The 24,037-nt window shown below is 40.8% G+C and overlaps 1 protein-coding gene across 2 annotated transcripts in view; it reads right to left on the bottom strand.

The window, feature by feature from the left end:
* LOC134791283 (uncharacterized) overlaps positions 1–23,826 on the bottom strand; it is a 183,070-nt gene extending 159,244 nt beyond the window's left edge. For both annotated transcript variants that reach the window (XM_063762274.1, XM_063762275.1), the window contains exons 1-2: positions 23,640–23,826; positions 22,696–22,833 (exon numbers count right to left, since the gene is read on the bottom strand). In XM_063762274.1, coding sequence (XP_063618344.1) covers positions 22,696–22,833; positions 23,640–23,785 — 284 coding nt within the window. In that variant the 5' untranslated portion in view covers positions 23,786–23,826. The remainder of the gene's footprint in view (positions 1–22,695; positions 22,834–23,639) is intronic.
* Positions 23,827–24,037: the final 211 nt, after the last annotated feature.

The raw sequence follows: 24,037 nt of genomic DNA, 5'->3' as shown, positions 1-24,037 counted from the left end.
GAGGGTCTGATGATGGATCCGGAAGGTGGTGACCGGTACCAATCAACCATGCAACTAAACCACTTCGTGTTTGGCTTCGTTCGATTCGTCGCAACAAGATCTTTGACACAAGTTAGTACTCAGGGTCTGATGATGGAGCTGGACTGTGGCCACGGGTACCAGTCTACCATGTAACTGAACCACTTCGTGTTTGGGCTCGTTTGATTTGTCGCAACAAGATCTTTGACACAAGGTAGTACTGAGGGTCTGATGATGGAGCTGGACTGTGGCCACGGGTACCAGTCTACCATGTAACTGAACCACTTCGAGTTTGGGCTCGTTTGATTCGTCGCAATAAGATGTTTGACATAAGATACTACTCAGGGTCTGATGATGGAGCTGATGATGATAGACAGGTACCCGTCGCCACCTTCGCGCTCCATTGTCAGACCCTGAGTACTACCTTGTGTCAAAGATCTTGTTGAGATGAATAAAACGTGCCTAAACACGATGTGGTTTAGTTGAATGGTTGATTGGTACCGGTGACCACCTTCCGGCTCCAACATCAGACCCTGAGTACTATCTTGTGTCAAAGATCTTGTTGAAACGAATAAAACGAGCCTAAACACGAAGTGGTTTAGTTGCATGGTTGATTGGTACCGGTGACCACCTTCCAGCTCCATCATCAGACTCTGAGTATCACCTAGTGTCAAAGATCTTGTTGAGACGAATCAAACGATCCTAAACACGATGTGGTTTAGTTGCATGGTTGATTGGTAATGGTACCTTCCAGCTCCATCATCAGACCCTGAGTACTGTCTTGTGTCAAAGATCTTGTTGAGACGAATCAAACGAGCCCAAACACGAAGTTGTTTAGTTACATGATAGACTGGTACCCGTGGCCACCTTCCAAAGATCTTGTTGAGACGAATCAAACGAGCCTAATCATGTTACTACATGGTTGATTGGTATCCGTGACCACCTTAATCATCATCAGATCCTCAGTACCAGTTCGTTTTTAAACCCTCGTTGATACAAACTTTACAACCTATAGGTACCAAATGCAATGACGAAACATGTAAATAAGCGAGTAGGTACCTATAATTTCTTTCGAGTAATATACCTTCATAAGTACGAGTATGGGGCTATTCATAAATTACGTCGTTTCAAATGGGAGGAGTGGGGGGGGGGGGGGGGTCTGGATATCGGATGATGGTAACATGACGTAGGAGGAAACAGATTCATCCGAAGCTTGATTTTTGGATGATTTGAGGGGTGGGGGGGGTCAAAAATCGTCAAAAATAGATGACGTAATTTATGAACAGCCCCTATGTACATTTGCACTGCATTTAGTATTTTCGTACTTACCAAATAACAGTTTTAGAACTTTAAACGTTAAGTACAGTTAGTGTTGTTATGGTTGATTTCAATATGCTTGGCGAAGGATCAAGAATGTTTAATCCATCATTGCAGTGCGAGTGTGGTAGAAGGGATCGGCATACTGAGCTCGCACGGCCTGCCGCAGCGCGTAAAATACCTAAACTCGCTCAACGCCGAAATGTAATAGCGCTCTTAACATTTTACTCTACATAAATGTTTATCCTACACACTTATCAAATCAGTAACATATGCGCCATCTATGCACTAAAACTAGTACCATTGCGATATTCAGCTGACAGTCTATGAAGCAAACTCCCCGAAGCAAAGTGAAAGGCAGTGAGCATTTTCATCCGCACATAAGTTCATTCGGATGGCGCTAGGTGGCATTGTAATAAAATTAAATAATAGTGCGGAATAAACTTTTTAAATCAGTTTTTCTACCAAAGACATGAGGTTTAGATTATATCTCTAGGTTAAATCTAGGTCACACAGATAAAATAAGTAATTTGAAGTTTGTTATTGTCAGTTCAGTCTATTGTGTACATTTGATTTTCTGATTTAACACGACACGAGCAAAATTAAGTTTAGTTTTTGCGTACCATTATTTACCATTTACCGACTGTATAAAATGTCTTCATTAGATTTTATATTTTTTCTCAAATAAACCGAGCCGTTTTTTCGCAGAAAATGACTGACCTGTCACGAGTTGACAGTTTACTTAAAAGCGTATTTCTATCTTCTTATAAAAGCGGCCAGTATTAGTATTTAAGTATGCCATACCGTTAAAATTGTCGTAGGTCCTCGTAAATCCAGAGATTTTCGATTTTTACACTCGAAATTATAAGCTAATATTCGTTATATTCGCGATATCACAACGCGAATTGTTGATATCATACACAACATTCAATTCTCCTGGTATTTGCATAACTTTGACAAACTCATGGTATAATAATATACTCCGCCTGGTACTCCATTCCCGTCTTTTCTAGGTCACCTAACTGACACGGGCCTACGTCATCATGCGACAGCGCTATATGATAATATGCGATAGCGCTATATATAGCGGCCATGTTGTTGTGACGTAGGCCCGTGTCACTCTGGGAATGGAAGACCATGTTTTATTAGACTATGGACAAACTAAGAGATTACAGATTTATGCGCAAGTGATGCGCAACTTTGTACAGATCTGTGGTACAGATCAGATCAGATTTCAAATAAGACTTTGATGGTAATGGTTGCAAAATTGAAGTCTCTAGGCATCTGTCCGACGATTTTTGATTTATAGCAGTGTTTCCTCTCATCTTAAGAAATATTGCTCGCAAAAAAAGACAAACACTTGTCGCTCTCTCATCATCAGTCGGACAGGTGTTCTAAACCTTTTATTTTATTCAATTTAAATCGCTCACCTAGGTATAGGGACCGTGCGCGTTGGAGGGTCTGCCATCTTGTAGTCTGAATCGGAAACATATGTGCACATGTAGGTACATTGCCAAAGCAAGTGCTACCATCTACCGTTCTCGTCGGTACGTTTCCTTGTGCATAGTAGGTTCTGCCATCTTGTGGGCTACATCGGAAGCATAAACGACACATTTACGCCTCAGGCCAAAAATCTGACGACTCCTATGCTGCCCCCTATAGTTCATACACGAGGCCTATACTTTTACCTAAGTTCCAAGCATGTTAGAGTTAGACCAAGAAAAGTCTGCAACTATTTTGATAGCACACGCAGTGCAAGTGCATAAAATTGTATAAAATGAGCGCTGTCTCGCCAACAAACTGCATTCTACGTAGTTTGGCGAGTAACTTTAAAATTGATTATGTATATGTGCCTTTGATAAATAAATTAAAAAAAAAAAGTGTTATTTCGTACGTTATAATTTCATAGAAGTTTGACGTTTAAAGTAACACTTGCACCGCGTGTGCTATCAAAATTGTTGCAGACTTATCTTGGTCTAACTCTTCCTCAACTTTCAAATACCTACTTTAGGTAGCAAGCATGGAATTTACCAAACTTCCAAGAGTTGTATCAAACTCCTGGAACTTTAGAAGTAATCACATAGCACTGATATAGTGGATAAGGTCATAGACAAGGAAAACTATGAAGACTTATACTTAACCTTTTGGACGCCAATGACCGATATATCCGCACCGCAGGTTAAACGCCAAAGACTGATTAATTGGTCACAGACCACAGAGCAACATAGACCTACGTGCATATGCATAAAGTTCAATTTCAGTTTTGACACTTCGGTGACGTGGCGACCGCGTGACAGCTTTTGTGTTTGACACGGCGTCGAAAAGGGTAATCTCCATACAAAAATTGCATTTATTTCTGTGTTTCATCATCATCATCATCTCGGCCATAAGACGTCCACTGCTGACATAGGCCTCCCCCTTCTGTGTTTATTCTCACAAATATTTGTTCGTGAGTTATCCATGGATGTTTTCTATGTATGGGTATACATATTACATATAACTTTATCGTCTAGTGGCAATAACACTATTAGCCTTATTGAGCTTAAGTACTGTGGGACTAGGTCGGTCTGTGTAATATTATTATTATTTTTAGGGTTCCGTACCTCAAAAGGAAAAAACGGATCCCTTATAGGATCACTCGTGCGTCTGTCTGTCCGTCTGTCACAGCCTATTTGCTCCGAAACTACTGGACCAATTAAGTTGAAATTTGATACACATATGTAAGTCTGTGACCCAAAGACGGACATGTAACGTCAACAAATGAATTTTTAACATAGGGGTTACTTTTGGGGGGTAAATAAGAAAATTAAAAAACACAGTTTAGCAAACTATATTGTGTTATATATCAAACGAAAGGGCTCATTGTGAGAATCTCAAGCATATTTTTTTTTATAATTTTAGGATAAATAGTTTAGAAGTTATTCAATAAAGTAGACAAAAAATGACCATTCCCCCCCCCCTCTATCTCCGAAACTACTGGGTCTAAAATTTTGAAAAAAATACACAAAATAGTTCTTTACCGAAAGATGACAGGAAAACCTATTAGAAATCTACAGTCAAGTGTGAGACGGATTTAGGAACAAAAATGCGTTTAGGTAATTTTAGGGACGCAGAAGCAATGGTTTAAGTGAAAAGTGGTGTAGACAGCTATTGCGAAGGCCCTAGGCCGATATCTGCATAAGGCCGAAGGTCCGAAGCGTCCCGAAGAAGTGTGCCTTTAGGTTCAAGCGTGAGTCCGATTGAAGACAAAAAATGTCGACTAGGCTGTATAGTGGCACACAGCCGCAATGGTACTTGTACTATTGATTGATTAGGTACTTGTACTGTTGTTTTAGCACTAACATCTGGGAGACCGAGCTTTGCTCGGAAAACATAAAAACTCAAAGATGCACGTTTTCCCGGAGATACGACCTAGCTAGATCGATTTTTCGCCCCCGAAAACTCCCATATAGCAAATATAATCGAAATCGTTAGAGCCGTTTCCAAGATTCCGAAATATAAATAAATATATAAAATAAATAAATAAATATTGGGGACATCTTACACAGATCGACCTAACCCCAAACTAAGCATAGCTTGTACTATGGGTACTAGGCGACGATATAAACATACTTATAGGTATAGATAAATACATACTTATACAATACATATACATAGAAAACACCCATGACTCAGGAACAAATATCTGTGTTCATCACACAAATAAACACCCTTACCGGGATTCGAACCCAGGACCATGCACAGAATTGCTCGTTTAAAAATATAAGATATGTTTGTCTCTTTTCGACCTTCGCTTTTAAAACACTTGTTCGGCATTTAATATTCCTATCCAAGCTACTTTGCTACTTTGCATAATTGCAGAGATATAAGCCATCGCGCCATAACACTTCATGTTACATCTGGTTTTTGAACTGACCCATTCAGGTATTTCAAAGTTTCACTCACGTTACACGTACTTACAAAAAAAATTGCTATAAATTGTGTGATGTACGGAACCCTTGAAACGCGAGTACGACTCGCACTTGACCAGTTTTTTTTTTATTAGCCTATGTGTGTGTCACTGCTGGGCAAAGACCTCCCCTCTCCCTTTCCAGTCCTCCCTGTGCTGAGCAAGATCCCGCCAATCCCGCTGGAATGCATCCAGGTCGTCCCGCCATCTCTTTCTCGTAATATTGTACTATAATATTTATTTCTTTAGATTAATAAGAAATGTCTAAATCGGAATACGGCTCCGGTCTGTTACCTAAATTATCTTGTCTCTGTAAAACAAATGACGGCATAGCGCCAAGAACTAAAGTTTCAGTTTCAACTTAGTGGCGTAGTTCGCGAGGAGGTATTTTTATTGGAAAGTTAGTTTTGCTAAGTCTTTGTATAAGTTACTTGGGTACTTAGTCGTAGCATAATAAAATTGTCTTCAGTTACCGCAATAGTTACATATGAAATTAAACTATAGACCACGAATCGAAGGGTTCGAGTTCGCCGGATATCAGCCTGTCAGTTAAACGAACAATTTGACAGCTCCGAACAACTGACAGGCTGATATCGTCCGGCGAACTGGAAGGTAGGTAATCTGTGGGCCCCTTTACACGTAAATTAAGTTCCATTAGTTTATGTCGTAGCATAATAGTTATCTTTACAACCAAGCTGCAGAAATAGTTCTGTCATTAAAAAAAAACAGTTAACAAGACTTACAAGCGGTTTATATCATCATCATCATCATATCAGCCCCTTATCACCCACTGCTGAGCATAGGCCTCTCTTCTAAGTACGCCACTTGTCCCGGTCCTGAGATAATCTCATCCAGAAGTGACCCACAATTTTCCGGATGTCGTCCACCCATCAACTAGCCAACGGACGCCAGGTGCTTCTTTCATCCGAAAGCGGCCACCATTCTGTTAAAATTTTAGTCCACCTGCCATCTGCCATCACTCTGCCTAGCAACATGTCCCGCCCAATTCCATTTTAGTTTGGTAATAACGAAACCCACGTCATGCACCTTGGTGCGGCGATGGATCTCGACATTCGTTACTCGATCTTGAAGCTTGATACCGAGCATGGCGCACAGCCCCCTTAGTGAACGTCCACGTCCATGTCTCGGCACCGTAGGTCATGGTGGTCAGCGGTTTATATACCTAATAGTCATGATCTCATGATGATCTCAATAATTATAATCCCTATTTAGGTTAATTATAAATGCGCAAGTTACTCTGTCTGTCTGTCTGTTACCTCTTCACGCTTAAGCCGCTGAACCGTTTTAGAGAATGAGTATATTTAATTAGGATATGCTTTCAGTACCGCTTCTGCTATTAGAGATAATATATATTATAAAATATATTCCTGTTTCACCCAGTAAAACTACAGCAGTTAATATTCATTCTATTTCTAAATGCAACAATACATTTGTACTCAGAATTCGACAAAGTTCAACAATAGGACAGGGCAAGTGTTCTTTACGCTAGCGCAATAACAGGCGTTCGAAATGTATGGTGCAATGTTCTAGAGCAGGGGTCTCCAAACCCCGGCCCGCGGGCCAAATGCGGACCGCGACGCGTTCCAATCCGGTACGCCGACACCCAAAGCGTCGCGCCCGCGGGAGCCAGGCTCCAGGGGTTCAGCCCTAACAGCAACCAGGTACACCCCCCCGGGCGCCGACGGTGGCCCGCGTGAAAGTTTCGGAGGCGCAATATGGCCCTCAGGTAAAAAAGTTTGGAGACCCCTGTTCTAGAGCGATGACGCCATAAAGGCGCCATACGACATTTGGCCTACTGTCGAGTAGATGGCGTTAATTTTTGATATTTAACAAATTAAGACATATCACTCATATCAGTGAAAGAACAAGGATCAAAGTCAAATGGCGTTCTAAAAGTTTTAATCTTCTGTCGAAAGATGGCAGTGTACTGTGGCTACATAATTTACCATGACAGTAACTCTCTATACACTCTAATCTCTTTGCTTATATTAATGACACTAAGTATAAGAAGTAAGTCGAATATCATACCGCTCTGACTGCAAGAGTTACATAAACACGTCCACGGCAGGGTGCCAAATGCCGAAGTTGGAGTTTAGTTCAAAACTATGGTAAAAACATAAATAATATTCCTGTGAGACATAGTAACTGTATAGTGAACAATTTATATTACAAGACGAGTTTTTTGTTTAGGTTTAAATAGTTTAAGTTCTTATCCTATTTACCTTACCCATACCAAAAAGAATAGATAGTATAGAGGGGTCCTGTCATTGTCAATTTTGTAGTCACGGTACATTTACTGCCATCTATCGACACACGATTAAAACTTAAAATAAAATTGAAAATGTATAAAATAATCAAAATATGTTTACGGATAAATAATTCTTAATTTTTATTGTTCCATACTGACCCATGTTCTTTCACTGATATGTGTTAAAATTGTTAAATACCAAACGGTGTCGCTAACGCCATCTAGCCGAGAATAGGCCAAAGGTAATGGCGCCATCTATTCGAGAATGACTTTTCCTTGGCCGTCCGAGGCACGTTTTTTTCTTAGACTTTATTTATCTTATACGGAGTTATATATATCTCTGCCCATACTATGATATTATGGTTAACTTTTTCAGAATTTAAGTAAGTATGCTCGTAAAGCTCCGAATGTGATTTAAGTTAAGGTATGTATTAGGTACCAGTATTACACGTGTGTTACGGTACCCACATACTCGTATACTTAGGGCCACTTGCGCCATCCCACTAACCCGAGGTTAGCGGTTAAACCGTTAACCTAAGTCAAATTGTACTGCTAACCGTGTTAACTCCAGGTTTAACCGTTTAACCCCGGGTTAGTGCAATGGTGCAAGTGGCGCTAAATATTCTGATCGATTGATGGCTATGAATTTAAATTACCCGTCAACTAGCCTATATGTATTTTCTAATAAACGGTATACGCAGAATGCGGACTTCAACGAATTAACTGACCACTGACTGGGACAGATCCCTAATAAATTGTATTTATTTGTAGTTCTAATAAACCAAAAAGTTTGGTTTGTGGTTAAGATAAAAAAAACATAATTTACAAATGCGTGTTGCTTCTAGACTCAAAATTACTACTATTGAATTGAGAGACTTCTGAACATAAAAATTAAATTAAATTTAAATAAATATTATAGGACCTTTTCTACACAAATTGAAGCCCCACGGTAAGCTCAAGAAGGCTTGTGTTGTGGGTACTCAGACAACGATATAATAATATATAAATACTTAAATACGTAGAAAACAACCATGACTCAGGAACAAATATCTGTATCATCATACAAATAAATGCCCTTACCAGGATTTGAACCCGGGACCATCGGCTTCATAGGCAGGGTCACTACCCACTAGGCCAGACCGGTCGCCAAAAACATGACCACTAAACTCCAAGGACTGAGCCTTTTCTATGCTGTTCAGCGTTTCCACAGCAAGTACTACTTAACGACTTAAATTGTTTTTGTCGTTGTCGAGGCGGCTCCTCAGTGTCCCCTGCTCGTACTCATAAGTTTCTCGGAACTTACCTATGAATAATATTTGATATTTTCAAACGCTTTTCGGTGAAGGAAAACATTGTAAGGAAACCGGACTAATCCCAATAAGGCCTAGTTTCCCCTCTGGGTTGGAAGGTCAGATAGCAGTCGCCCATGCTTGGGATTACTAGCCAAGGCCCAAATGAGCTGTGGCAAAAAGCCGTTGTCATCGCGAGGAGGATCATGAGATAACGATATAGCGCTGTCTCGTTCACATACTGCGCACAACTGCCATGTGTGTGAGCGAAGGAGTTGTGGAGGTGCGCGGAGTAGAAAAATGCTTATCTCTACATACCTACACACAAAAACAAAAGTTACCTTTTTTCGCAAGTTTTCGAGAGTTGAGGAGTATAGGTATGAGGTGTCAGGTGAAGGCAGAATACTCCGGAGCTCAGCAAGAGATTAAGTTCCAGCTGTGACATATCAGCCATAACCGCTTCCAAAGAAATTTTGGGCCTTTTCTAAAATACGGATTTTTGTTTGTACAGTGTCGGATGCCTCGGGCCGGACCCGGACCGTTATAGAACGAGTCATCCTGAACTCTCTTGCACTGAGACCACACCCCACCCTCACTTCACTAATACTAAGTAGATAAGTACTTCAAACTAATTGCAGGAGCTCATTAAAAGACCAAGGAGTCGCTCGACTATGCGACAATCGTATTACAATCTACGCTGGATCCTTGCTGATTTTAATGACAATTGTTATAGGTACTACTCATCATCTTTCTCGCGTTATCCCGGCTTTTTGCCATGGGAGCCTGATGGGGTCCGCTTGGCAACTAAACCCGAAAATTGGCGTAGGCACTAGTTTTTAGGATTCCGTACCTCAAAAGGAAAAAACGAAACCCTTATAGGGTGCGTCTGTCTGTCCGACCATTCCCCCCCTCTATCTCCGAAACTACTCGGTCTAAAATTTAGAAAAAAATACATAAAATAGTTCTTTACCTATATATGACAGGAAAACCTATTAGAAATGTGCAGTCAAGCGTGAGTCGGACTTAATTAGGTACTTAGTTTTTGATTCGACCCCTACGGGTTTGTTAATGACATTTCATTCACGTTCCAAAATTGAGTTATGCGGTTTTTACGAAAGCGACTGCCATCTGACCTTCCAACCCAGAGGGGAATCTAGGTTTTATTTTAGTCCGGTTTCCTCACGATGTTTTCCTTCACCGAAAAGCGACTAGTAAATATCAAACGACTTGTTATACTACATACTAATATTTATAAAAAGGTTCGTCTGTTTGGATATTTGGTACATATATTTCGTGAGGAGCGATAACCTAAATGACACTATGTGCATTTTGCATCTGTTTCTGGTGATTATCTTCAAAGTTGCTCAATAGCTGTTTTCCTCGACAAGCTACAGCTACTTTTATGGGAAAAGGCTGGATTCAAAGGGTTAATACCCGAATTTTTGAACTTTGCAACCGCAATGCAGTCAGTGGGGAGACACTCCTGACTTCGGGCAAACTCGGCTCCGTTCGGCTCAGCATCGCTCCGAGCAATTATTAGGGTTGGCACCACTTGACGTCCTTTTGCGTGCACGACCACAGATAAGATAATCACTTGAGTTTTGACAACCCTAAATAGCCGAAAGGGATAGTGCCATTCATTACAAAGGGATAGCATGATTCGTCCCTGAATCGCTGTCAAACTACGGTTTTGTAGGAAGTGTCCTTTCTTTACGGTAGTACCATTATCTATTATTTATTCTGTGATGCAGTCGGCAGCAATGTCGCGCCGCAATACTGCAGCAGTAATACTGCTGTAGTCTGAGGGCCTACCGCGAACCACGTTCGACGTGTTGCCTCCCTGTTACACTTACGTACGAATTTACAAGTGCGACAGAGAGGCAACACGTCGAACGTCGTTCGCGGTAGGCCCTCTGAATCCGAAAGGTACCTTTAGACACTGAATCGGCTGAAGGCTGTTAGCCAATCAGACATGAACCTGGACGCAGCTTTAAATGCGCATGCACTTTGCGGTATTGCACCACTAACAAACTGTAAAGAGAAGAGACTATTTAATAGTCAAACAAACGCTCGTTTTTAGCCCACGGTTACTACCGGTATATTACCGTAATACTTATAGGTACTTGCCGCAAAACTAAGTGGCGAAGTCAGGTCATAATGCCATCTCTTTCACTCTTGATAAGGAGATAGCACTATTATCTCAGTCGCCAGTTGCTATTGCGGCAAGTATAACCGATAAAAAAAATTTAGTCGGCGATCTTTAAGTTGTCATCAATTGGTCGTTTTTTGTTGGGCACTTGCAAAAAGAATTAATCATTTTTGTATAACACTTCATAACCAGAAGTTCAAAAGGAATTATGAACTAGCGCCTGTTTTGTAGATTAACCATGCATTCTCAGTCTTTGAAAATAATTTAAATACAATCTAAATTCCCGTCTTTGTCAAATAAAATAAAACAAGTAGCGTTGCAAGTCCAAATAAATTACGGACTGTCATGGGGTACATGACAGTTCGTTATTTATTTGGACCAATTTACCTAATATAACCGCGCTTTTTATAGAAATTGAAAAGGCCGCTACAAACCTAAACTGAGCTTGAAAGTAAACACTTTTCACTGCCAGACGCCATTAAATTGATTAAAAGCTCTAAAAGGGAATCGAACTCGCGCCAGCTTTGGCAACTGCATTGAAAACTTTAAGTGGATCTTGTGGATCGCGGTTTAGTTCTCTGGATGTACGTCTGTAAACAGTTTTAATGTCAGATTTACATTAGCTAGTGATGTGACCGTTAGATCTATGTGCCATACAATACTTAAGTGCAATCAAAGAGAATAGAGTGTATAGAGGCGGATTGTCAAAGTAAATTATGTAGCCACTGTAAATTTACTGCCATTATTCGACAGAAGATTAAAACTGTAGAACGCCATTTGACTTTGATCCTTATTATTTCACTGATATGTCTTAATTTGCTAAATATTGAAATTAACGCCATCTACTTGACTGTAAGCCAAAGGTTATAGCGCCATCGCCCGAAAAGATTGCACCGTACCTACCTACTCTCGAGTAGATGGCGTTCTAACAGGTTTAATCTTCTGTCGAAAGATGGCAGTAAATATACTGATGTAGCTACATAATTTACCATGACTGTAACTCTATTTTAAATTCTCTTTGGTACAATGTACAGTCACGCTCCGTGATTGTAGAACCCAAAGATAGAGCCATATTGCAAATGTTGCAATTCCTTGAAAATCAGATTGGCAAAATATATACCGTAGAGAACCCCACCTGCACCATTGATGCCCAACATATACATATTTTAGATATTAATTGAATTCACAATAAATGGAACTGTGTAAAAATTGTTTTGAAATAAAAAAAATACTACCTACTACTACCTGTTGATGATGAAAACTGCAGATTCTTGATATTAACATTTATTTCTTGGAAAGTTACATGCTGAACTATTTCTATTTTAATTTTTAGGGATGCGCGCGCGCGCTCGTCTTGGTGGTTGTATAGGCTCTGGCGCGGGGCCGTCCCCCGCAGCCTTCTTTCCCCTCTGTCGCCTTACGCGGTAGGACCGGTCCTGGACATCCTCCCCGCCCTTGGAAGGACTTGCAGCTTCTTCCAAGACATCAGACTTCTCCGTTGTGGTTGGCAAAGGGCAGACTTTGTTGACGCCTCGCCGTTCAACGCCTCGGTAAGTCAGAAAGTCAGCGACTCTGGCCACTCCGTCATCGCCGGGGTAAAGTTGCTGAACTCGGCCGAGTCTCCATTTAAGTGGTGGTAAATTGGGTTCTTTGAAGACCACCAGATCCCCTTTTTTAAGGTTTATCTGCCGGGAACGCCATTTTGTTCTTTGTTGCAGTTCGGCCAGATATTCTTTTCTCCATCTCTCCCAGAAGTTGCATCGGAGCTGTTCGACCAATTGGTACCTTGTGCGAATCTTCATGTTTTCAGGCTTCTGCGGGCTTGGTAGTGACGTCAGCGGCCGCCCGATGAGGAAGTGCCCTGGGGTCAAAGGAGAAAGGTCGTTTGGGTCAGGTGATAAAGGAGTTAGGGGTCGGGAGTTAAGGATCGCTTCAATTTGAGTGAAAAGCGTGCTTAACCCCTCGTATGTAAGACTAACATTCCCTGCTATACGTTTAAGATGAAATTTGGCACTCTTTACGCCAGCCTCCCAGAGGCCGCCAAAAGTTGGAGAGTATGGGGGATTGAAAACAAACTTTATGCCCTTATTAGTCGCAAATTCAGTTATGCTACTTAGGTTTGACTGCAACACTCTGCCTAACTCATTGTTTGCTCCGACGTAATTTTTGCCATTATCACAGCAAATGTAATCAGGTTTACCTCTTCTAGCGATAAATCTCTTAAGGCAAGAAATGAAAGCTTGGGTTGTGAGATCACTGACCGTCTCAAGGTGCACAGCTTTAGTAGAGAAACAAATAAAGATGCACAGATAGCATTTTGTGGTTCTACTGCCGCGACCTGTTTTGCTGGCAATCATGAAAGGGCCAGCAAAATCGGTTCCAGTAACCTGGAAAGGATAAGATTGAGACACCCTAGTCGTAGGTAGATTACCCATTAATGGTTCCATCGTCTTACCTTTCATCCTGACACAAGCGACGCATTTATGCACAATGCTTCTAGCTAGTGTTCTTCCCCCAATAGGCCAGTATGTTTCTCTGAAAGAGCTGAGAAGCAATTGAGGACCAGCATGGAATAATCTTAAGTGCTCACTTGACATCAAGATTTTGGTAAGACGATGGTTTGATCGCAATAGAATAGGGTGCTTGGCATCGTAATTAAGGTTCGCGTGTTTTAACCGACCACCTACTCGCAGCAGTCCCTTTTCATCAATAAAGGGAGATAATTGCAGAACATTGGACCTTTTAAGCGACTTGTGTTCTTGAAGTGCATTTATCTCAAATCCAAAGGAATCCTGCTGAGCGGTTTTAAGAAGGAAGGTAAGAGATTGATGAAGTTCAGTTTCATTAAGAGAACCCACCGTTTTGTTCTTATGATTTCTGCAGTTATTTATGAACCTGTATACATATGCGAATGCTCGCTGAAGGCGTAAAGGATTCGAGAAATTTTCAAATTTTACGAATTTTGGACTATCGTTTCGGACATGATGAACTTTAATTTCAGGCAATTGAGTTTCTGAATGCCCAGTTAGCTGCTGAGGCCATTCAGATTCAGGTTTTGACAGAAACTTAGGACCGTTCCACCACAGCGCAGAATCAACAAGCGCGCTGGGTTCAACGCCTCGAGAAGCCATGTCCGCTGGATTCAGGTGAGTCGGTACATGTCTCCATGATTCGCGTTCTGTCAATTCATGGATTTCATTAACTCTGTTGCAAACGAAAGTCTTTAAGAGTTTCGGCTGAGTTTTAATCCATCCTATGGTTATTGTCGAGTCAGACCAAAACGTTCTAGTGTTAACTTTGCACCGCAAAGCTTCACAAACCTTTGTTGCAAGCCGCGCTCCTAAAAGAGCAGCACATAATTCGAGCCTGGGAATCATAACAGGTTTCAAGGGAACAACGCGCGTTTTGGCGCATAATAGGTGGATGCTTACGATACCCTCATCGTTAGTTGAGCGTAAATACACACAAGCAGCATACGCGTCTTGTGAGGCATCCACGAAACAATGAAGATCTGTGGAGACAGGGCAAGCGCACAGAACAGACCTGGGGATTGAAAGTGCAAGCAACATGTCTAAGTTTTTAATGATCCTATCCCATGTCTTTTTTATGCTCTTTGGCACCTCTGCGTCCCATTCTAATTTAAGTTCCCAAAGCTTCTGTAACAGAATTTTAAGTGTTATTGTGCACGGGCTTAGCAAACCTAAAGGATCGAAGATCTTACATGTATTCGATAGAATTATGCGTTTGGTGACTTTATGATCAACTTTGTTTATGTTTATTTCGAATCTGAGAGTGTCAGTACTAGGTGCCCACAGTACTCCCAGTACACTTGACTCTTTTGACAAATTATGAGAGTCGGATTTTGTGGCTTCCTGAAATATTTCTGGACAATTTGTCTTAAATTTGTGTATAGGAAGACCAGCAGAGTTAAGGACCTCGGTAACCGACTTTAGGATGTGAGCTAGTTCGCCCACCGTCGCGGCACCTGTCAAGAGGTCGTCGACGTAAAAGTCGTTTTTTATTACCTTAGACACGACAGGATCAGAACATTCCATTGCTAACTGAACCAGGCACCGAGTGCTTAAGTAAGGTGCACATACAGTACCGTATGTCACTGTGTTCAGCTGCAGAGTTTTAAGAGGCATGTTATCCTGCTCTCTCCATAAAATAAGCTGGAGATGTCTTTGTGACTCATCTATCATGATTTGTCTATACATTTTTTGAATGTCTCCAGACAACACGTACTTATGCTGGCGGTAGCGAATGAGTATGTTAAACAACTCATCCTGGACTACGGGGCCAACGTGCTGAATGCTATTAAGTGACTTGTTTGAGGATGATTTCGCTGACGAGTCAAAAACAACGCGCAAGCGCGTAGTTTCGCTGCGTTCGCGAATCACAGCATGATGGGGCATAAAGTACCCGAATTGAGGCCTGCTAATCTCAGTTAAGTGACCTAGCTCCTCGTATTCACGAATAAATTTTCAATACTCATTTTTAAAGTGAGGATCTTTATTAAGTTTTTTCTCAAGACTGTAGAAGCGCTTTTCAGCCATGCTGTAAGAGTCACCAAGAGCTACCTCTGGAGTCTCTTTAAAGGGCATGAAAACTGAAAACCTACCATCATCAAGGCGCTTCGTAGTTGCAGTAAAGTAGCGTTCACAGAACTCGTCATCAGCTGACAAAGTTGGTTTTGTGGTTGGAACTTCTTCAAGGCTCCAAAACTTTGCCAGTTGATCACTGATTTCTTTGGTGAAGTTACAATATTCTTGACGCTTTGGTTGCAGATCGGAAATATAACGACGACCTGCCACCATCCAACCTAACCTAGTTTCGACAAGCAGCGGCTTTTCTGGGCCTAGCTCTATTTTGTTGTAACACAAGAGATCATAGAACAACTCTGCACCTATTAGTATATCAATTTTGGAAGGGCGGAAGAAGTTAGGATCCGCCAGTTGAATGTTATCAGGTAAGTTAAGTTCTGATACATTTATTGGGGAATTAGGGAGTGTCCCTGTGATGTCAGGAACCACTAGACATTTAAGACGTGTACCGAAATCATTTACACATGATTGTATCGTTACTTCGCAACTATCATATATTGGAGTTTGCTGTTTCATTAAGCCGAATACACATGATGTATTTGTACCATTACTAACGTATCCGAGTTTTTCTTTCAGGTCTGTCGTGATGAAGCATGGTTGACTACCCCCGTCGAGGAACGCACGTGCAAGGTAAGTACTATTATTTTTAGGATTTATGACTTTGATTATGGCGGTGCCAAGGACAACTTCACCCGAAGAACAGGCCGGCAGGGACACAGGTGCGTAGCTACAATGATTTACGGTAGTACTTGTTTCAGGCTTGTAACTATCTACATGCAATAATGTATTATGTTTGTTTTTGCAGATCTTACATGTACCCAAAATCCGACATTCATTTGTTGCGTGACCCCTGCGTAGACAATTGGAGCAAAGTTTTAATTTAGAAACTTCATCGCATCTTTTTTCAGGTGACAGCTGCTTAAAGGAAGGACAATTTATAATCCGGTGCTGCTGATTACAGAATGGACACGAAAATGTCGGTTTGGCGCTAGCAGAGGCAACAAAACTTTTTAATGTTTTATTATGAGGTTATTCCTTGTTTTTATTAGGTTCAGGTTTCTGATTATTTTTAAAGATATTAGGTTTACTATCACGTTTGTCGCTTCTGCTAATCGCCATGGTCTCAAGAATATCAGCACGGTTACGCAAAAACTGCATAAAATCGGATAAGCTCGGTAAGTCCTTGAACGTATTTTTATGTTCCTCCCATTTAGTGAAGGTGGTTGCATCTAATTTAGTAGACACTAAGTATATGATGAGAACATCTCATTTGTCCGTGGGCTGCTCTAGAGTATCAAGCGCTCTTAAGTTTTTTGACACATAGTCTATCATGAACCGTATTGCTTTGTGAGACTCACTTGAGATGCCTTCTATTTCAAATAACGCTTTTAAGTGGTTATTGATAAGAACCTTTTTGTTATCATATCGTTCACGTACTAAATCCCACGCAACAGTATAATTTTTTGAGCTAAACTCTATTGATTTGATTATTAAAGCCGCACCTCCCTCCAATGATGACCTCAAGTAATGGAATTTATTTATGTCCGATATGGAATCATTGGAGTGAATTAACGACTCAAAAGTGTCTCTAAATTCAAGCCACTTCAAATAATTTCCGTCATAGGTAGGTAGTTTTATAGTGGGTAGTTTGATATTTGAGTTATGATGATGATGACTACACGTATTTGAACATGAGGAGCGAGCAGAGTGAAGGCTCCCTTCCTTTTCTTCATGAACTTTAAGACGCGTGTCCAGTATATGCTGAGCTAAAGATAAAGTGCTATAAAAAACGCTTTCAAAATTATCCACCTCACTATCATCTTCCTCAGACGAAAACATTTCAATTTGAGACTGAACTTCATTAAACTCAAACAACAAGTTTTCAATTCGTTCTAAACGAAATTTCAATTCTTTAAGTTTTAAGTCAGTTATTTCCTCTTGTTTACATGCATTCAAGACAGAAACATAATCTTTAAATCGTGTTAAACGACCCTTAATAGTGCCCCGTAATTTAGTTAACTCTTTCAATTTCTTTCCATCAGGATCAACGCCAGAAGTTTCAACCATTTTGAAAGCTAAAAACGTAACGCAATCAATGAGTTAAGTAAAGTAAAATGTGCATCAAACCAGTTAAAAATGAAGTAGCAGTTGCGCGCCGTGTAGACACAGTGCCGTGCGAGGTGCGCTCTGATAACGCGAGCGACTCGACACGCTGAGACACGGTGCCGCGCCGTGCGATTCACAGTGCACGATGACAGTGCAGGTAGCAACGGCCACTTGCCGGTTACGTAAGCGGTCCGCCTGGAATGTTCGGCGAAAATAATTAGCAAAATGGTTTTATTATAATTATGTTTACGATTGATTTTACTTTTAAGCGAAGAAATAAAGTATCGAGCAACTTATAGGGACATAAAGATAGTTTGCTTTTAGAAATAAAGTTATTTTAAGATAAATAAATAAATTACGAGTTTGAGAAGCCTTATTGGAAATAAAGAACGATAAATTATATTTTTTATGTCACGAAAACGCTGCGCTTTTATTTATAATGTATATATTTACGTGCAAATTAAGCGTTTAGCTATGAAATTAAGGTATTTAAGCATTTATTTACCACCGTAGCATTAAGCAGTGCTTGATTTAAGTAAACACTTTTATAAAGGGCTAGCGAAGCGGAAATATTGCAATTGCTTAAAAATATTAAGAGCTAAACCACGTAAAAATATGTAAGCACCGTGGTGTACATGCAAAAAAGAAACTAACTTCTAGATTAACACGACACTTAGTGCACAAAGAATATTAGTGTTACACACTCGTGATCAAACTCGCCGATCACACAAACTTGAAGAGGGAATATTTAGGAAATAAATGAAAGGATTGGGCTACTCATCTGTAATAACGCTGACTCGCCGCGTTGTAGGTACCACTCTTCACTTATGTCGCATAATATCCAGCCCAGCTCGTCGATGCGTCGTATGGCGAAGTTCAAATGATGTCCGTTAAATAACGGGTTTTAGTTTAACCTGTAGTGTCCTTCTTCATTTCTTATGTGTCCTGTCACGGTCGCCACTTTTGTTGATGATGAAAACTGCAGATTCTTGATATTAACATTTATTTCTGGGAAAGTTACATGCTGAACTATTTCTATTTTAATTTTTAGGGATGCGCGCGCGCGCTCGTCTTGGTGGTTGTATAGGCTCTGGCGCGGGTCCGTCCCCCGCGGCCTTCTTTCCCCTCTGTCGCCTTACGCGGTAGGACCGGTCCTGGACAGATAGGTAGCCTAACTTTTCCACCGTCCTCCAGAACTTGGCTTAACATTATTGTATTATAAAAATTATTCTAAAACTGAATCCAAATCCTAAGTGTTGAATAATATTATGCAGTATTCTAATGATTACGAAGTTATGCACTAAAGGCGAACTTTAGGTTTTTGCTAACCCTTATTTTCAATTAACTGCAACATTGATCCCTGCCAAATCCCGTTGACTATTTCTAGCTATTGATTTCGGAGACCCTGAAGGTGTTTCCGAAAAATTGTGTGTATCCTGTGTAAAGTTAGACCAAGAAAAAACTGCAGCAATTTTGATAGCCCACGCAGTGCAAGTGTTATTTATACGTCATAATTTAATAGGAGTTTGACGTTTAAAAGAACACTTGCACTGCGTGGGCTATCAAAATCTCTGCAGACTTTTTTTGGTCTTACATCTAACTACAAAATATAAAAAATACCCTCCACGTTCGGTTGCTCAATACCGTACCGTTTAACCTTACTTCGTTTTGTGAATATATTTGAATTGATATACATTTTGAAGAGAACTTTTTATGCAAAAGGGACCAAAGCGGAAGTCAAATCGTGTTACTCATTTTGCTCTATAGAAAAGCAACTTTTTTCAATTCAATCGTTACCGACCTTTTCCTAAAAATAAATCAGGAAACGTGTTTAAGTAAGCTATCAGCGCCTCAGCAATCTTCATAAAAAAACTCATTGCAATATGAACCTTAACCTTATACACGTAAAGTCGATTATGTGTTAGGGTAGATTTGGGTTAATTTTAAACTTTTCGCATTTATCAACCGCAGGTCAGGGCACGTTTTATGATATATTTCGCAAATTCGTACCGTTAAAAACCTTTTTACTTAAAACTGTCACTTATGCCGTGTACTTAAAGTTCAAATATGCGTGTAAAATAAAAGTACGATACGATTTTATTAAAGTTACGTACGAATTTACAATGTTTGAACGTAGCTGGCCGATTAAACCTTTTAATGGCTTTTAAAAATAAAGAGTTTTCTTTGCGGTTATCTGTTGAGGTAATTTAGTGGAATGATCTCCGAAAAGCTTGCGTTTAAGGATTTTGTCTAATGACCGTGCTTGGTAAGCTTGATGGAGGCAAGATGGCATTGGATAGAAATAGCTACCTACAAAATACAGGGTTTCCCTAGCCATTGGACAAAGCCGAAATGTACATATGCATCAGGGTATTTAGAACCAGTATACAAAGTATCATAACAATCGGTGTAGCGGTTACGAAGAAATTAACAAATTACGATTTTTTTACTTTGTAGCAACCTGTATGTGTTAGTAGCTCCTGAGGTAATAAATAGTATGAAACCTTCTTCGACCGTTTTGATTATCTTTTTTATTTATGACATTTAATAAGATTCTGACTTTTGACAAATGTCATCATTGCCGCACATTTTCTAACATATTGTCAAAAGCACTGCCAATGATTAATACAGTATGTTTCTTTTTGTTGTCAATTGTTGGAAATAACTTTTGTTTGATAATATATTTTTTTATCTATTGTTCTAATTAAAAAAATATTACCGTTAGAGCATTTCTGTGAAGTAACCCTACGTGGGATTTCAGGGTTTGTCGAATGGCTAAGGTCACCCTGTATATCGTTTTATAATTTTTTGTATTCAGCAGCAATCTGCGAACAGAATTACAATTAAAAGCTCGTCAGAGTTGGTGAATCATTAAATTTTTTCCTTTGGTATCTTTTTCCATTTTTTTAGGGGCGTTTAGCTACTGCATTAGGAATGTATTGAGATTTTATACAAATAAAAGGTTGTGTTCGCAACAAGAGTAGGTCCCAAACATAAATAAAGATGGGTGTCATGACTCTCAACACGTGTCTAGTCTATGAAGATAGAATAAGACCAAGAAAAGTCTGCAACGATTTTGATAGCCCACGCAGGGCAAATGTCATTTACACGTCATAATTTCATAGAAGTTTGACTTTTAAAATAACACTTGCATTGCGTGTGCTATCGAAATCGCTGCAGACTTGTCTTGGTCTAACTCTAGTCCATCAATAATATTCTTACACAACATTAGATGACCTAGCGTGGTCGTGCGTCCCTGGCGTATAAACCGGAAAGATCTATTAGATAAGATAAGATAAGTAACTATTATCCCAAAAGTATAGGTAATATAGAGGTATATCCGATGTACTATTATTTTGACAGCTGAAATAGATGGCACTGGTACTCCGCCTTCGTGGTTACTGGATTGGCAACTTTACATCCAAAGTTATCGCATAACTTAAGTGGCTCCCCCACGCCAATGAACTTCGATCTGAATCCCTTAATTTTTTAATGTTTTTTGTAGCGTATCATATTAACAGCAACGGCTTTAGGCAATATAGTATCCCATATTTACTTCAAAGTTCATTGTCTTCGAGATATTTGGCATCAAAGTAAAATGCAAGGCAAAAACTGGTTTCCTGCCCATGACTTTTGTGTTAATTAGTTAAAAATTAAAATCTTAGTCACGTTTTTCGAGACGTCAAAGACGAACCTAAATTGTAGACTTCACAAAAATCTAGTTACGATAAAGTGTTTTTTAAACAATGTTTAAAAAAATAATAAAAAAATTAGTTTCTATTAATTGCTTTCAAAATACGGTAAATCAAAAGGGAGGTATTAGATTGAAGAACCGATAGCCGTTTGTCTTATAACTCTATCTGTAGGGCAAATGTAGGAGATACGATTCAAACTTGTCAAAAATCGAAGAAAACTGTTGGTAGCCCCTTACTCAATTTGTATGTTTAATTATGACTAATCATAGTTCGTCAAAGTTAGTTTGTATGAAAACCAATAGTGACCAATAGCACGAGCTATGTGAAATTCAAACTATCTGCGATCGAAATGATGTAGGGCTCGGATCTTAGCCTTACATCATTTCATATTTTGTGACGAAAACTTATGGAGATGAAGCCGAGATGTCTGTATAGCCGTTCCTCTTACCTGAAACAGAAAAAAAGATACATTAAATAAAAAATAGAAGACAGAGCCCGGATAGATATAATGAACACAAATACAATAATTATTTCTCTGACTTACGAAAATCACTTATAACGAACTTCATAGACATGACTGATGACTGATCCCTGAGATTCTTACTTGACACAATCCTGGGCACATTCCCGGAACCAGCAGTAGCTGCAGAAGTAGTAGCAGCCGGGGTCCGAGTCCAGCAGGTCCAAGTTTGGTGGTCAATGTACGATGGTATATAGGTTAATTTAACCCTGCTCAAGTAGGGATCTAGGAAGATTAGATTATTGCCTGCTCACCTGACACAATCCTGGGCACATTCCCGAAGCTGACAGTAGCTGCAGCTGCAGGGGTAGCAGGAGCCTTGGTCCGAGTCAGTCAAGCCCATGTAAATCTAGGAGTAAACTTAACCCTACTTAAGTAGCAATCTTGGGAGATGGACCTGGAGACTTTCATGTAGATCCCTGAGATTCTTACTTGACAAAATCCTGGGCACATTCCCGGAGCTGGCAATAGCTGCAGGAGGAGTAGCAGGAGCCGAGGTCCGGGGTTCGGCATGTGCAAGTTTGGTGGTCAATGGACGGTGGTAAGTGTGATGGTATATTATCCATATATAGGTGGATTTAACCCTGCTCAAATAGGGATCTAGGAAGATTAGATTGTTGCCTGCTCACCTGACACAATCCTGGGCACATTCCCGGAGCTGGCAGTAGCTGCAGCTGCAGGAGGAGTAGCAGGAGCCTTGGTCCGAGTCAGTCAAGCACATGTAAATCTAGGAGTAAACTTAACCCCTCCCCTCCCTCACCCCTCCCTGAGATTCTTACCTGACACAATCCTGGGCACATTCCCGGAGCTGGCAGTAGCTGCAGCTGCAGGAGGAGTAGCAGGAGCCGGGGTCGGAATCCGGCATGCTGGCCGAGTCGAACCGGCGCGAGCTTGGGACGGTTTGGGAGCCGCGCCATCTGGAAACCGGAGAATGAAATGGTTTAATTTTGAATAGAGGTAAAATACTATGACCACAGATCTTATCTGTGACTATGACATAAACAACACAGAACAGAAACAGATGGAGAAAGATTATAAGAGAGAAAGTGATACATAAGGGAGATCACGACCCTCAGTATTGAGGAATACGACGCAAGCAGGAGGAAAATACTATGACGTGTGAAGTTTTCCAAAGCCTGCGATTTCAGGTTGATGGACAGTGCTGACAGCATGACTGCATAACCTGTTGACATCATGTTGCGGTGTTGAATCAAACCTAGCGCAGCGCTATGAGGGAACTGAAAACTGAACTGAGAAAACTGGGCATATCAGTCCACTTTGAGGGTTTTCTTTTTAGAGACGATTTCGTCGATGACTTGCTATGGTTTGCTGGCTAGATTAATGCATTTACGCATCTCAGCCCCGGACTGGGGAATTCCATTGGGGGGTGCTATGTGGGACTCCCTCCTCCCATAACATCTTCTGCTAGCCAGAGGGAGGGGAGGAGAATACCCACTAACATCCCCTGCGGCGTCACCCTCTTTACCGTTAGGGGAGCGTCATGGGATAGCTTGCGGCATTCTATCTGCGACGCCTCCCGTAGACTAGGATTACCTAGTCCCTTTCCTTAAGGGGCCCACTGATTAACAGTCCGCCGGACGGCATCGGCCTGTCAGTTGTTCGGCACTGTCAAAATTTTGTTCTAACTGACAGGCCGATACCGTCCGGCGGACTGTTAATCAGTGGGCCCCTTTAGTTTCAAAGTGGGGTTTACGGAACTTACCTAGCGCTTTTAGCGTCCACATGTTCGACCAGTACATTCCAAGTCCTATGTATGAGGTACAACAGGAACAGGACCCGGGAAGACTCGGCCTGCGAGTCTGGTTTCCGGGGCTTCTTGCTGGTCGCGGTGCTGAGGCCGCTGCCCATTGCGGATGTTTGCTAGTGAGCCATTTGAGGTAGAAACTGATTCTGAAATGAGGAAATAATTAAATTAGCTACCTAGGGTAAAAGTAGTAATTAGAAAATCATTTAATTGCCTTTCTATAGCTCGCTCGCTTTCTATATCGGGCCGGTGCCGGGCCGGAGCTTCCGGTGCTTCGTTTTCTATAGAATATATTGATCACCGGTTAGCCGTCATAGAAAATTACGTGTCGGACGCCGCGGCTCGGGCCCGGCCCG

Source organism: Cydia splendana, chromosome 6 (assembly GCF_910591565.1).
Source record: "Cydia splendana chromosome 6, ilCydSple1.2, whole genome shotgun sequence".
Lineage (NCBI taxonomy): Eukaryota > Metazoa > Arthropoda > Insecta > Lepidoptera > Tortricidae > Cydia > Cydia splendana.
Note: the sequence above shows the minus strand (reverse complement) of the source record. Positions and strands in the feature narration are given on the sequence as shown.